General features: G+C 34.1%; 1 protein-coding gene across 1 annotated transcript in view; it reads right to left on the bottom strand.

Moving 5' to 3' along the window:
• Nucleotides 1-13,278, bottom strand: part of MYO16 (myosin XVI) — a 262,514-nt gene that overhangs the window by 76,061 nt on the left and 173,175 nt on the right. Inside the window, exons 23-26 of the mRNA XM_005516607.2 lie at nt 11,177-11,252; nt 9,030-9,205; nt 4,724-4,804; nt 4,228-4,433 (exon numbers count right to left, since the gene is read on the bottom strand). Of these exons, the coding sequence (XP_005516664.2) occupies nt 4,228-4,433; nt 4,724-4,804; nt 9,030-9,205; nt 11,177-11,252 (539 nt within the window). The remainder of the gene's footprint in view (nt 1-4,227; nt 4,434-4,723; nt 4,805-9,029; nt 9,206-11,176; nt 11,253-13,278) is intronic.

Here is a 13,278-nt window from a genome sequence, read left to right as displayed (position 1 = left end):
TTCCTTGAGCTCCACGTGAGGTGAATGACACAAAAGTCAGCCAGGGTCCATTTTATTAACTGATGCAAAGAGATTAGATTCTAGATATTAAACTTGTATAACGATGCTCTGTTTGTGCCCCAGAGAGTTTCTGAGCCCTATTATTCTGTGCTGGAAAAAGAGCAGACACTTGATACTCACTTTTCCTATTCCATGGCACTGACTCCCAAAACCATAATAAATTACTGTTTATACTAATGGGCGTTTTGTATATATTATTCTAAATTAGATATATTTTAAATTAGAATTATTTTAAATTAAATATAATTTTAAATAAGATATCAAAACACTAAATACTGGAAAGAAACAGCCATCTGCAGACAGTTGCTAATTCCATGGCTATTTTTCTGTTTTCTTTCTTCCAAGAAAAAAGATATTTGAGGATACTTTACCTATGTGTACAATTTGGGCTGCAAATTGGAAACTTTAAACCCTTAAAAATTTTTTTGTGCCACTGCCTTGACTTAAAAAGCAAAGCTAGAATCTAAAAATATAGTCCACTGAGACCCATTCTGAAGATATTAAGCAAAATATATGGATAAACTTTTCCAGGAGTGTAAAATGCATGTAACTCAAGGTTTTCTGGTTTTAAGATAAGGTAAAAACTGATCCCTGTCTCTCTGCTCACAGAGCTTTAGAAATTGAGCCAACACTGCAGGTAAATTCAGCAGAAACACTGCATCTGGATTTGGCAAATCTGTTGAAATCACATATATGATCTCTTAATTATCCTATTTTTACAGGATTTAATAGCATCTGACCTTATGAATTCTTATTTTATTATATATAAATTGAGAATAAGTGTCACAGCTTCCATTTAATAATGAGAACTTCCACAACATTTCTTTTCTGATCAGCAAACTTTGGTGATTGAGGGGTTCACCTCCCAGCTGTCAGCTTTTACTTTGATAAGACAAAAGCAGAGCCAATAAATCCAAAAGGATAGCAACAGGAATAATGATAAAGTTTTGTAGCCCAGGAATATATGCTGTTGCAAAATATGACATTTTTTTAGCTACTCTCTCTTAAGCCATTATAGGAGCTCAAATGCAACTCATAAATAGGTTAAAGACAAGTCATATTAATCCCTAATTAGGTAGCAATAAAAATTTATTCAAATTCATCCAATTAAGAATGATCTGCTACTGTCTGTTTGCTGATAGGTTTTCTAATATTCCATCCCTTCCCCATGAAGTCCCCTACTTCAAACATCCTATCTTATAAGCCAGCAAAAAAACCCAAAAAAACCCCAAAACAAGAACCCAAAAAACAAACAAAAAAACCCCCAAAAAACCCAAAAACCAAAAAAAAGACTGGTTTAATTTTTTAATTAATAACTATTTTGAATTCTGACCACATTACCTATACAATAAGGAATACTCACAAAGTAAATGCACAAAAATTACAGGAATGGTGAGAGAGGACAGTAATTCCCTATCTTTTCAGAATTCAGGTTGGGATTAGAGCCACATATTCTCATTAGAATACTGGAAGTACCAGTCTGACAGCAAAGGAAACAAAAACTTAAAAGGTGAAAAACTCTATCAGCTTCAGGTCTGTAAGCCTATATGGAAATATTACAAAATCATTTCTCATTCCAATCAATGAATAGTAAGATGAGACCCGAGTTTGGCTGAACAGCCAACAAAACTAATACAGTTAGCAAAAAAATCACCAAAACTAATTATCTGATTTCTAAAAATATCCTGTCCTGTTACCAAGGCAATATAGAGATGTAGCACAAGCGAAGGTTTTTTAGGAAACTTTTTGAAAAGGTAACTCATAATCTCTGAATTCAGTATTTCTTACCTGCAGTCTATTGTCTGAGGAAACATACAGCATTAAGAACTGACAGTACTTTTGAAATGTAGTCTAATAATATATCCCCAGCTTAAAAATTTCAGCCAACAAAAGAACAAATAGCCACAGTCTTAAACTATTAAATGGAAAGAACTATCCAAAGACACTGAATGTAATTAGGAAGGTTAACTTGTCATGGTGAGTAAAATGAAAAATTCAGTCCCCTACAGAGGAAGATAACCTTTGGCCTGTGTGGCATGGATGGCTACTATGAAGAGCCCTACAATGCTGATTGTCTTTTCCAATACCTCTGGATCAAGAGCTCCATGTTTCTATTTGTGCACAAATCTAAAAATTCAGTAGTATTGAGAGACTGTATGCAGAGTGTTTATTGCTAACTCCTGAGTAGGTTCAACATACAGTGACAATATTACAAAATGAACTTCATTTTCTGTGACACCATGCTAGCCTCATCACTGTTTAATTCATTTTATGTATAACAATAAAATTATTATGACCTGGTGCAAATATGTAAAAATGGCAGGGGCTCAGCTGCAAAAAACCTGCCAAGATAATTTATTATGAAGAAAAATGGATAAAGATTATAGAGTAACAAAATCAGAACATTTTAACAGCATAAATGTTGCTGGCATCATATTGTTGGGGTTTTTTTCTATTTTTATGTTATACTTGTTACTGAAAATAAATATTTATTGTCACACCAGATATCCTCTAGACTTTCACGTAAAAATTTGTCTTTGTAAGGTACTGGAAGGTGTGGATAAAAAAGACTGAATTTACATTTTTAACAAAACTCAAAGTTAAGAAAATATGCCAGATTTGTGACTATACTGTTAAAAGTGCCATTCCCTGGCACTGAAAATTACCTTTGTACCTTTTTTACCCTCCAAAAGAGAGCAGAAAACTAGATATTGCCCACCAGGACTGATCCCAGTCCTGTGGTAATTCCCAGCCTGTATCTGGGAATTGCAGTGAAAAAGTCTGGGTGGCAAGGAAGCAAACATCTGCCAGAAATCACAGTAAGGATCTAACAGTAGGAAAGGTTGTGGCACTGTGCTCATGTAATTGTACCTCAAAGGTCCAGTTCAGTATTATACTAATTGTAGTAATTATACTAATACTAATTATATATATTATATATTATATATTATATATTATATATTATATATTATATATTATATATTATATATTATATATTATATATTTTATATTTTATATTTTATATTTTTTATATATATTTATATTTTTATATATATATATATATATATACACACTAATCATATATTCAATATTATACTAATGGCTATTTAGGCATTGCATACTTCATACAACTTCAGAACATGAGAGCTTTCACAAATCTCCCATTATGTGCATCTTCTCCTCAACCAGCCTGCCCAATCTGATTCACTCTGGAGGGTGAATACTGTGGTGGGGCACAGGTGGTTTATTTATGAAAGAGAAGGAATTATAAACTCCTATACTCCTCACTGTTTGAATATTTAAAGGAAGAATAACTTTCTGTCCAAGCAGTAATTTAACATCCACAACTTTTTCCAGGAAGACAACTGAAAGTTGTGTGTAAACAGCTGATAGTCCCATGCTGTTTTTCAGAATTAAAGTAATACAAAGGCCAGATCATGACTGGTTGATATATATCAATCAAGGAGTAGAACACCCAGAGAGAAGTAACTTGTCATGAGTGCATGAGGCTGCTAACAAATACTTCTTGGGCAAGACAGTCCTCTTTTTTTCTTGAATCTTTTGAGTATGTAAGTGACCCAAAATCCCAGTACTGAACTGGGAATGGGGAACAAGAGTTTGCCTTCAGACAGAAGCAGACCTTTACATCTTTTCACATTAATTCAATATGTCTCTGATTTCTAACACAATAATAAAAATGGAGTTGTGGTATGAGGATTAGTACCTCGTGACCACGCATAAACAAACCTTGCCCTATGAAATATAAATAATGAACCCATGACACCTATACCTAGAAAGCTGAAAAATCAGACTATTTCTCCTTCTTTTTAATTATCTGCAGAAAATATGCAATAATTTTTAAATCATACAAACAGCATAAATTGTAAAAAAAGAGCTGTTTTATGATGCCATACTTCTAAAACCTGATTATTCTGATAACCTTTATAAATATATTTCTACATATCAATATAAACCCTATAAATTTATAAATTTTAAAATATATTTCTAAAGTTCATGATTCATTCAATTAAAAAGTGATAGGCCTACACCCCTTGCAGGTAGACAAGATTTTCTTTGAAACAAAACAATGTTGCAAGCACCACCAGAACGGGACAGAAGGCTTTGTACTGTAGATAAGGAAAAAGGTTTTATGAAACTTGAATTTACCTTGACAAGAAGTCTGTGAAAGAGAGACGTATTGGATAGCCATGCCGTATAATTTTGACCATGTCTAGGACACCAATATACTGCAGTTGAGCAGACACATAAAAATTATCAAAAGTATCTGGCAACTTGGAGTTATTAGGTTTTATACAATGAACGGAATGTGGAGTGCAATTCTGCAGCTTCCCAAGAATATCTGCAAGTGATTTCTGGGGAAAAACAACAAACAAACAAACAAAAATAAATTATCAATCATTCTTGTGCAGCTAAGATTCTTGTTCAACACATATGTTATTCCCAAATTTTTAACATCGTTTTCTCAAAATTATTGAGATCCTTTTCTCAAACCCTTTCTCAAAAGGATTGACCAGGTCATGCTAAGTGGCTTTCTCAAACGTAAGATTTTTCTTTCTTCCATTGCAATCTGCAGAGGGTAATCCTGCCTTTAAAGCATCTGGAGATTCTTTTTCAAATTTCTGTCCATAAGAAGTTCACTAACCCTGAGCTGTATTGCCACAGTGGTCGGGCCCCCTCGTTCCAGTCTCTGAAGAAATGAGGATGTTCCTTTCTTTTTCAATAGCTGTGGAAGAGAAAAGCACACACACAACAATCTTATCTCAAGATGTGCAGTACGCCTCTATTGTCTTTGTTGCAACTGACTAATGAAGGCAAAAATTTGTACAAACATTGTGCCATAGACTAGGATTGAGTTTCAGAAAGAAATGGGAAGTGGATAAATATCCTCAGGTATTTGCAGAGCCATGACTGGAGAATAAGTTTTGATTTCAAAAGCAGCTACATAAATGATAAAGACAATATATCTTTTACAAATAATTAGGAAAATCAATATGTTTCAGAGGCAGGATTTATGCAGTTAGTATCCTACAGAGTCTGCCTAGAAGTAGCATAATTCTGTAACTCTGTAAGAAGGTGCCTCATGCCTTTGGCAGATGTTTAAGTCATGTAAGATGCTTAAGTAAATGTAAGAGCACAGATCATTTAAAAAAATTTGACCGAAAAACAAAAATATAAATATTTTCAAAAACTCTTCTCATTTCTTCTTGCACATGTGAACACAGTTAAACTTTTTTATCACATTTTCACCAACTAGAGATGTAAATTATTAATAACTTCCTATCTCATTAGAACCAACGTTATCCCATACATCAGAATTGGGAGTGGAGAATCAATTTAATTTTCACTACTTTACTTCCTATCTGTGAGACTAAAATGGCAGTAATCATACTAAAAGTAGTTCCAGAATTTAGGGTCTTTTGATAAACTTTCTGCAAAAAGGCTTGCAAAATTATTTCATTCCAGGACTTGGCAAGCTGTGCAATTTAAAGCTCTTTATCAATGACAGCCTTTTCCACTCTGACTTTCCATTGCCTTTCTTCAGTCCACTTACCCCATAAAAATCCCTTTCCATTGAGTCAGAATGTTCTGGCCTACTCCTTTTTCCAGTTTTGTCAAAAAAGCATACATCTTCTCAGCTTGGCCCACTCAAGCCAAATGCCATCAAAAATATTGCAGTGAAAGCAATTTTCTACTCACCATGCTAAACTTTGGAGCTCTTTTTTTATTTCACTTACTAGGATGCAATAAGATTTTAAAGGCAAATTCACCCTCAACTTCAAAACTAAAAATTAAGAGATGTGCTTGTTACAGTTTTTCTCATAAAAAGAACAACTAGCATGCCGATGCCACTTTTCAGTTAAAGTTTACAAAATAGCTGAGGAATATAACCAAAATAAAATTTTCTCCACCTCACTGATAATGCTGTCACCCCTACCTCTCAATATTTAAATCAATAGTTCAAGATTGTTTCCTGTCTTAATGGGATATCCAGGAACAACACTTTAGATGCTAAAATTCCTGCCTTGCTCTCCCATGTTACATATGACTTCCTATGAGGAAGAAATATTTGTTTCAGAATGAGAGAGAGAAAAAAATGAAAAAAGACAAAAAATTAATGTAATGCAAACTCTCCAAACTTGAACATCTCTAATCTTCAGCTAAGGGCTAAGGAAAAAAGGCTGTATCACCCAAGCTGTACATCTCTATTACCCTCTAATATGCAGCTTTACATTGGAATATCTTGTACCTCTAATCTACAGGGGAAAAAAAACCCAAACAAATATATGTAATTTTGTAATATCTCTTAAGAAGTTAAAAATCTCCTCCTAAAAAATCCCTAAAGACTTTTGCTTTATAAACTCTGAAACATACCAATTCTTCCAAAGTTGAGGGGAAGACAACAGAACCAATATATCCATCGGGAAAAGATTAGAGAAAAACAAGGGATCAAGAGTTGATGTGAGCAAGAGTTGTGAGAGTGTCAGTGAAAATACATTTTATTTGAAAAGGGGGCATGATCTTCGTAAGTCACAGAGGCTTGAGCTGGCATCCCCAAATTCCTGTGAGTCCTTATGTGCTCCAAACTTCAGGCCAGTTAACAGATCTGTTCACGTCTCTCTTAGATGCACTGTTGTCTTGGATCCTACCCTGCTAGCGTTAGTTCAAAGAGGTGGACTATCCTTAGTTGTGCCAGCATGCTCAACATCAAGAAAAGAGTCATTTATGGAAAGGTAAACAGATACAGAGACATTTATAATTATATAACCTAAGAACTAGCTAGGATTGCAGTGACAAGATGGAGGAGGGGACTCATAACAAACTCCTTTTTGACTCTTTACTTCCTTTCCCTGGGTATGGTGGAGTCTAGATGACTGCCCATACACAGCACCATGTGTGCCTTCCATTTTATGTTTCCTGCTGCCTACAGTATGATGTATGTTGGGACTCAAATTTCAGATATAAAAGGACTGTCAGTCTCTGATTGATAATATTTGCTTTAATGTCCCTCCTCATTCCTTTCTCTCCCATTTTTTTTTCTTTTTGTCGCCTTTAACCTCTGGATAAACTCCAATAAAAATACGGTGGTTATGATTATGCAACATGTAATAATTTTAATTTTAAGCTGAGAAGAAAAAGCCCCTTACACTGCATTTGCAATTACAGTAATAAAATAACAAACCCAACATTATTTCAGTCAATCGCAGTAGATTTTCAAGGCTATATTGAAAAAGGGACAGAATTATTTGGGACAGCACAGTTACAGATGTGGGCTTGATCCACAATAGAATTTAAGTATTAAATTTCCTATTTCCAGCTTCTGCATTGATTACCTGTTCCAAAAAAAAAGTGTTGCTTTTTGCCAATGGAACAGCTTGGATTCCTAAAGTTCTGCTCCAGTCCTGCAGGGCAGCACAGTACCTCGCTCAAATTAGGCCAGTTTAACATCAATAAAGTGTTCTGTCTCACCTGCACAGCTCTTCTCAAAGTCTGTATTTGAGAAGCAAAGCCATCCTTTTCTGAAGGACAAAGTTCTTCCCACCTTCCAACTAATGCCTAAAGGTTTGCAGCATTCTCACTGAATATGAAATGTCTGACTTCAGATATCATGCTCCCCAAAGGAATTGAATGTCTTCTGTCTCTCAAGAGAGTAACTACTGGTTAAAAACTATTCTGGGGATGTCAAAACCAGCATAATTTCCCAACTGTGCAGTGTTTTGCCTTGGTTTGATTAGGCTTCTAACTCAGATGTGCTTTTCATACTTCCTCCCATGTATGGGACTAGGATCTTTTCCACATCCTTAGGAAGTTTCCTCTATGAAGCTGTTACTACAGTGGAAAGGCACCTAAAGGCACCTTGCAGTGCCTCAGCTGTTTGCTAAATACAGCCTTAAACCAACACCATTCACTTCAACTCAAGTTTTTCCACTGAGATTACTGACAAGAACAGTAGTCAGGAATTATGCTGTTGTCAGCAGGGGGACTATAAGGAAAGTCCCATTGCTATTCTATGGATGTACAAAGCCTTCCATAATGACACATGAGAGCAGGCTCCTTAATCCCATGACAGAATCAATTTTATGGAACTGTAAACCAAAAATAGAGTTGTAAGATTCAAGATGCCTGGTGAGGCAGCTGATGTATTGTGAGAAGTGCATGCTTCTTTTCCAGAAGGATAAATTCCAAAGCTCTGTCATGAATTAACTCGGTAAATCACATTATTTCTCTTCAAGAGAGATGTTCCATGTGAAATGAACAATTAATTTTCTGATAATCTTCAAAGTTTCTCTCCTGCTCTTTTTTTTTTTTTTTGCTTTTGTTTGTGGTTTGTTGGTGTTTGTTTGGGTTTTTCTTTTAACTTTTTTTGTCTTAGTTAGCAGGAAAAGAGATAAGTTCAGAAATGAGGCATGTTTGATTTGATTTCAAATTGACTGGGAAAATTTATATAAGAGACCATTTAAAATAACAATGCTAGCCAAAATTTACATTCTGATCTTCATACAAAACCACCAAAAACTGTATTTTTTGAAACAAGAAATCTCATGTTGACATAAGGACATGAAGATTTTATTTTTACACTTCCTATGTCTTAATTAACTCAACTTAGATTCATCATAATCTATACAGCCAGAAATTAGTGAGACTGCATTCACTGCTAATAAGCCCTGGAACCAGGCAACCATGGAATGATTCAGGCTTGAAGGACCTCATCACCTTGTTTGACCTTCTGCTCAGAGTCCAAGACAGAAATTCTTGAACCAGAATTATCAGTGTTTGTAAATTAGAACTTTTCTCACTTTTGCTGCTTTAGTGTTGATACAAAGTACTAAATTATTTTAATAGCATAATGACTACAGAGAATGAAGCAGAGAACAAGATGACTTCAGAAATTACAAAATAACAGAAAAATCTTCAAGGAGCCAAGAGTGGAAAGAATCCTAAATTCTTACCTTGCTGAGTTCAATATACTTCTTTGCTTCTCCACTTGCACAGGTTACAGGTGTTTTTTTACTAAGCAAAGCTGCTTTACACCCTTTGATTTTAAGGGAATGATATGGAGGAACAAGTGATCCAGTTTGTGTCAGTTTGGACTGGAACAATTGATTGATGACCACATTTTCACTAGCTGGAAACAAAAAAATGAAATGCATGAAGATAAAATATAAATTAGGAAATTATACATATTATATTTGTCAATAAAAAGACAAGCAGTAGGAGAGAATTAAGTAAGTAAACCTAAAACAAATTGACAAATCAAAAAAACGAGCATTATCAAAGTTATCAAAGAGAATTCAGTATCTGAAAAAAACCACTATTTTCAACATATTCAGGTCCTGTGCTGAACAGATAGAGGGAATAAACCAAAATACTTCAGATGAATCTGTCTAAACTTAATTACTTATGGGATCATCACCTCTGAATTTTGTTCCATTACAGATTCCCAATTTATCCATCCGTTAAAGCAATGTAAGAGATGAGTTCTGCACAATTTCCTAACCTGTAGTATTTAGAAATAATCAAGGCACTCGATAGAAATACAGTATAGACACTCATTGCACTAAAGAATTATATATACACAAACATGAAAGGGATTTAAAAAAAAAAGGCAGGGAGAAGAACAGAACTGTAGAAAATTTGGTTTCTCTACATCAATACCACACTTAAAAACATTTACAGAAAAAAGACAATACATTTATAATACATTTATATTATTATTTGTACAAAATAAATATACTTCCAAGAGGTGCTTTTAAACAAAAGAAAAAATCTGAATTTTATGACAGATAGTATACTTTATCCTAATTTCAGTCTAATTATCCTTTATGAATTTATGGTCATAGGGTTTTTAAGATGACCATGATAATTACATGCTGCTTGTACTGCCACAGCACCAATAAGTGTTAAGAACTTGTTATGTGACACATCCTTAACCATACTGAATTCTTACATTTTTTTTAAGAACTAGAAAACTGGCATTATGATCACACCCATCATATGTATAAACAAACAAAAAATCCCAGAAAGATGAATGGGATAAGCATCATAAATAATAGTTTATAATAGCATAGCAGGTAAAAATCCTCAGTCTGCTCTTTAATAACTGTTTAAAGGTTTTCCCTATATGATTAAATGCAATAGATTTGTTTCCCTTTTTCTGTGGAGATTACTATTCCTTACTTAACAGGAACATTAAAATATGAGGAAGATATGGAAGCAGATAATTGAAATTATTTCAGCACAATCAGTGGGCCATATGTTCAAAATGTAGTAAGTAGAATTAAGAGAGGCATAGAAATTGCATCTTTCAAATTAAAACAAATACATCCTATGTCAACAGTCTCTTCTGATGACTTCCCAGCAGGTACGTCCCACATTCCAACACATATATGCAAACAACTTTAATGTTATTATAAGTAATTAATTAATAATTATATTATTATAATTAATAGTTTTGATTGAGGAAATGGGTGCACTGGCACTTCCCCGAGGAAAAGGTTTATTATGTTCTTCCTCTTCAGACAGGGGAAATGATACATGTTTTCATTAATCCAGTTATAAATCATTAATTATGATTAATTAATTGGTTGCATTATTATTATTAGGCATAACTGTATAATATGCACACTGAAACACATTTAATTTTGCATTTCAATGGACATTTATATCTATTCACGGAAAAACATAAGAACGCCCACAAGTTACTGCTTTTAGAAGGATACTCAAGCAGAGCAGCACATCCCACTTGTAGCCTCTATGATGTTGGGAGCATAATTTCCTTCCTCTATTTTCTGAGTTTTAGTTTTGCTTTAGTTCATACCCATTGTCTTCAGTACATCACTCTCACCCATCATATTATACCTTCTTGTTCTTTACATCACATCACATGATAAAGATGCTTTATGTTCATGAATCTAAAAGTTTTTAAATTAGAGCAAATTTCAAACAATACTATATGTAAATACTTCATAAAGATGAGGGTGACTTTTTTACTGGAAATAAAATATATACAAATGTCTCTTAAAACTAAAATGAAAATTAAAATCAAGTCATAATATCTTGATTTCTAACAATAGTAACCACAAAAGCATTTACTTACTTTTCATTACAAATACGAGATTTTGCGAAAGGGAATCTTTATTTTTTTCTATTGCACCAGCAATTTCATATGTAACCTATAATAAAATATTGTGACATCATTAGTAATGACCAATGCATTTTTTAATAACTTTACAGCAGTAGAAATGAAGCTATGGCTTTTTCCACTCAACAGTTTAAGGCTGGCAACAGGTATTTTGGCATTTTCAAAGTGCCTACAATGCTAACCAGAACTGGTTGATGAACATTATGTGCTTCTGCAACTATATAGAAATTTCACTGGATTGATTTTAAAACATCTCCACAATGCAAGTCTCTAAATCAAGTATGTACTGTAAAGCGGGAGACAGTGACCTACACAACAGTTTCCCTGTAGGATGAGCAAGTCACTCCCAACTCACTGAACTCCTTATCAAGGGGAAACTGTCCCCATTAACCAAGACAAAGCAATCTGAGTCCAAACTCACACTCAGGACAAGTTCTAACCATTGATATATCCTTTGGAGGTAAGTTCAGTCAATAGGTTATACACAAATCACATTTACCTTTCTAACAACCACACCTACAAGGATTTTGGGTCACTTCAGTTGCCTGATGTTGTGATTTCAAAAATAGACAGCTGGATTGTCCCTACATCTGTCATTTGACTGCAGATAAATTCCAACACGTGGTAGACACTCCAAAAATTGAGCAAAATCCAAGTTCTAGCCAGAGGTGCTGAGGGTATATACAAAATGAATAAATACAATCAAACGTCTCTTTTAATACTGAGCCCATCCCTGAAGACACTGCATAGAAAAGGAGCACTAAGACAAGAAAGAAGTTGTTTCTTTTGGTTTTTTTTAAACTTTGTATGGGGATGGAAACAAAACAACTAGTTAATTTACAGACTTTAGATATAAGAAGCTCTAGCTTGCACAGTAGTAGAGCCCAAAGGGAATTTTTAAGTTAAAAAGAAAGAAAATTATAGATTTCAGTACTTGCATGATTAGGCAGATATTAATGGGAACTTGGAATACAGTTCAGTTTTATTTACCCTGGGACCATGATTCTATATAAAGCCTTCTTTAATTTTTTGTACTGGATCTATATCCTAAACCCCTTAGGTGTTTGGGGGAATTTTATCCTTGTACATTTAATAAAGCCATAAATATATAATTAAGATTAGTAACACTAATCAGTGCATTAATTTTCCATTGGGTCATTTGAAAATTATGCAATGCTATGTTGCTCACAAATGAAATTATGTGACTTGGAAGTGTATAATCTGTTAGAGTAATTGTCAAATGATGCAATTACTCTGGTGCCTGCCATGAACAAGGTATAACAAGAGAATTATAGTTCTTTTCCATGACAGATGCAATGTTATATATTTTCTAATTGCATTTCCTAAGAATATACAACGCAGTTAGCAAACTATTAGAATACTTTAAGTATACTATTAGATGCTTTTAGTGTACTCAACATAAATGTTGTGCCATATTGGTCCATAAAAGGTAATTAACAAAACTTATATGACAAATCCATAATGCCAGTTCCTAATTGAGTCTTGGGCTTTGACTAAATTAGAAGAAGAGAATTAGTATTGGTGGGAAGAGTAGGTAACTATAGCAGTGGGAGATACTATATTATGATTAACTGCCTAGATTGAAACAGGGAGAAGTTTCAGTGTTGATGCTGGTATAATACATCACAAACTTCTAGAACTATATTCATAAGACATATTTCATATCACAAAAAATAGATAGGAGGATTCCCTTTTATGAAGAAACTGCTAATGCTCTAAATGATTTTCCCGTAGACTTGATAAATTAATTCACTGCCTAAAGTCATGAAAACTGATTCAATTAAATGGCACTCTAGGGTTCCATAGTCATTTCCAGTGCCACAAAATAGAAAAAGAAATAAGTCCTCTTGCAGCTGCCAATTTTGTTGATTTAATCTTGCCCTCATAAGAGATGACAAAATACATGACACCTAGAGCACATATATTTCCCTCAGTTTTCTTCCACTGTGTTTGCAAAATAAGCCTGGCCCAAACTCTGCACTGGCTGGCACTCCAGCACAGTGGATAATTATTCTGGGGAGATGAAAACCAAGCAA

The sequence above is a fragment of the Pseudopodoces humilis genome, chromosome 2, assembly GCF_049639895.1.
Source record: "Pseudopodoces humilis isolate 2021_Gansu_Grassland_sample_001 chromosome 2, ASM4963989v1, whole genome shotgun sequence".
NCBI lineage: Eukaryota > Metazoa > Chordata > Aves > Passeriformes > Paridae > Pseudopodoces > Pseudopodoces humilis.
The sequence above is the reverse complement of the archived record's forward strand: the minus strand, read 5'-3'. Positions and strand labels throughout refer to the sequence as shown.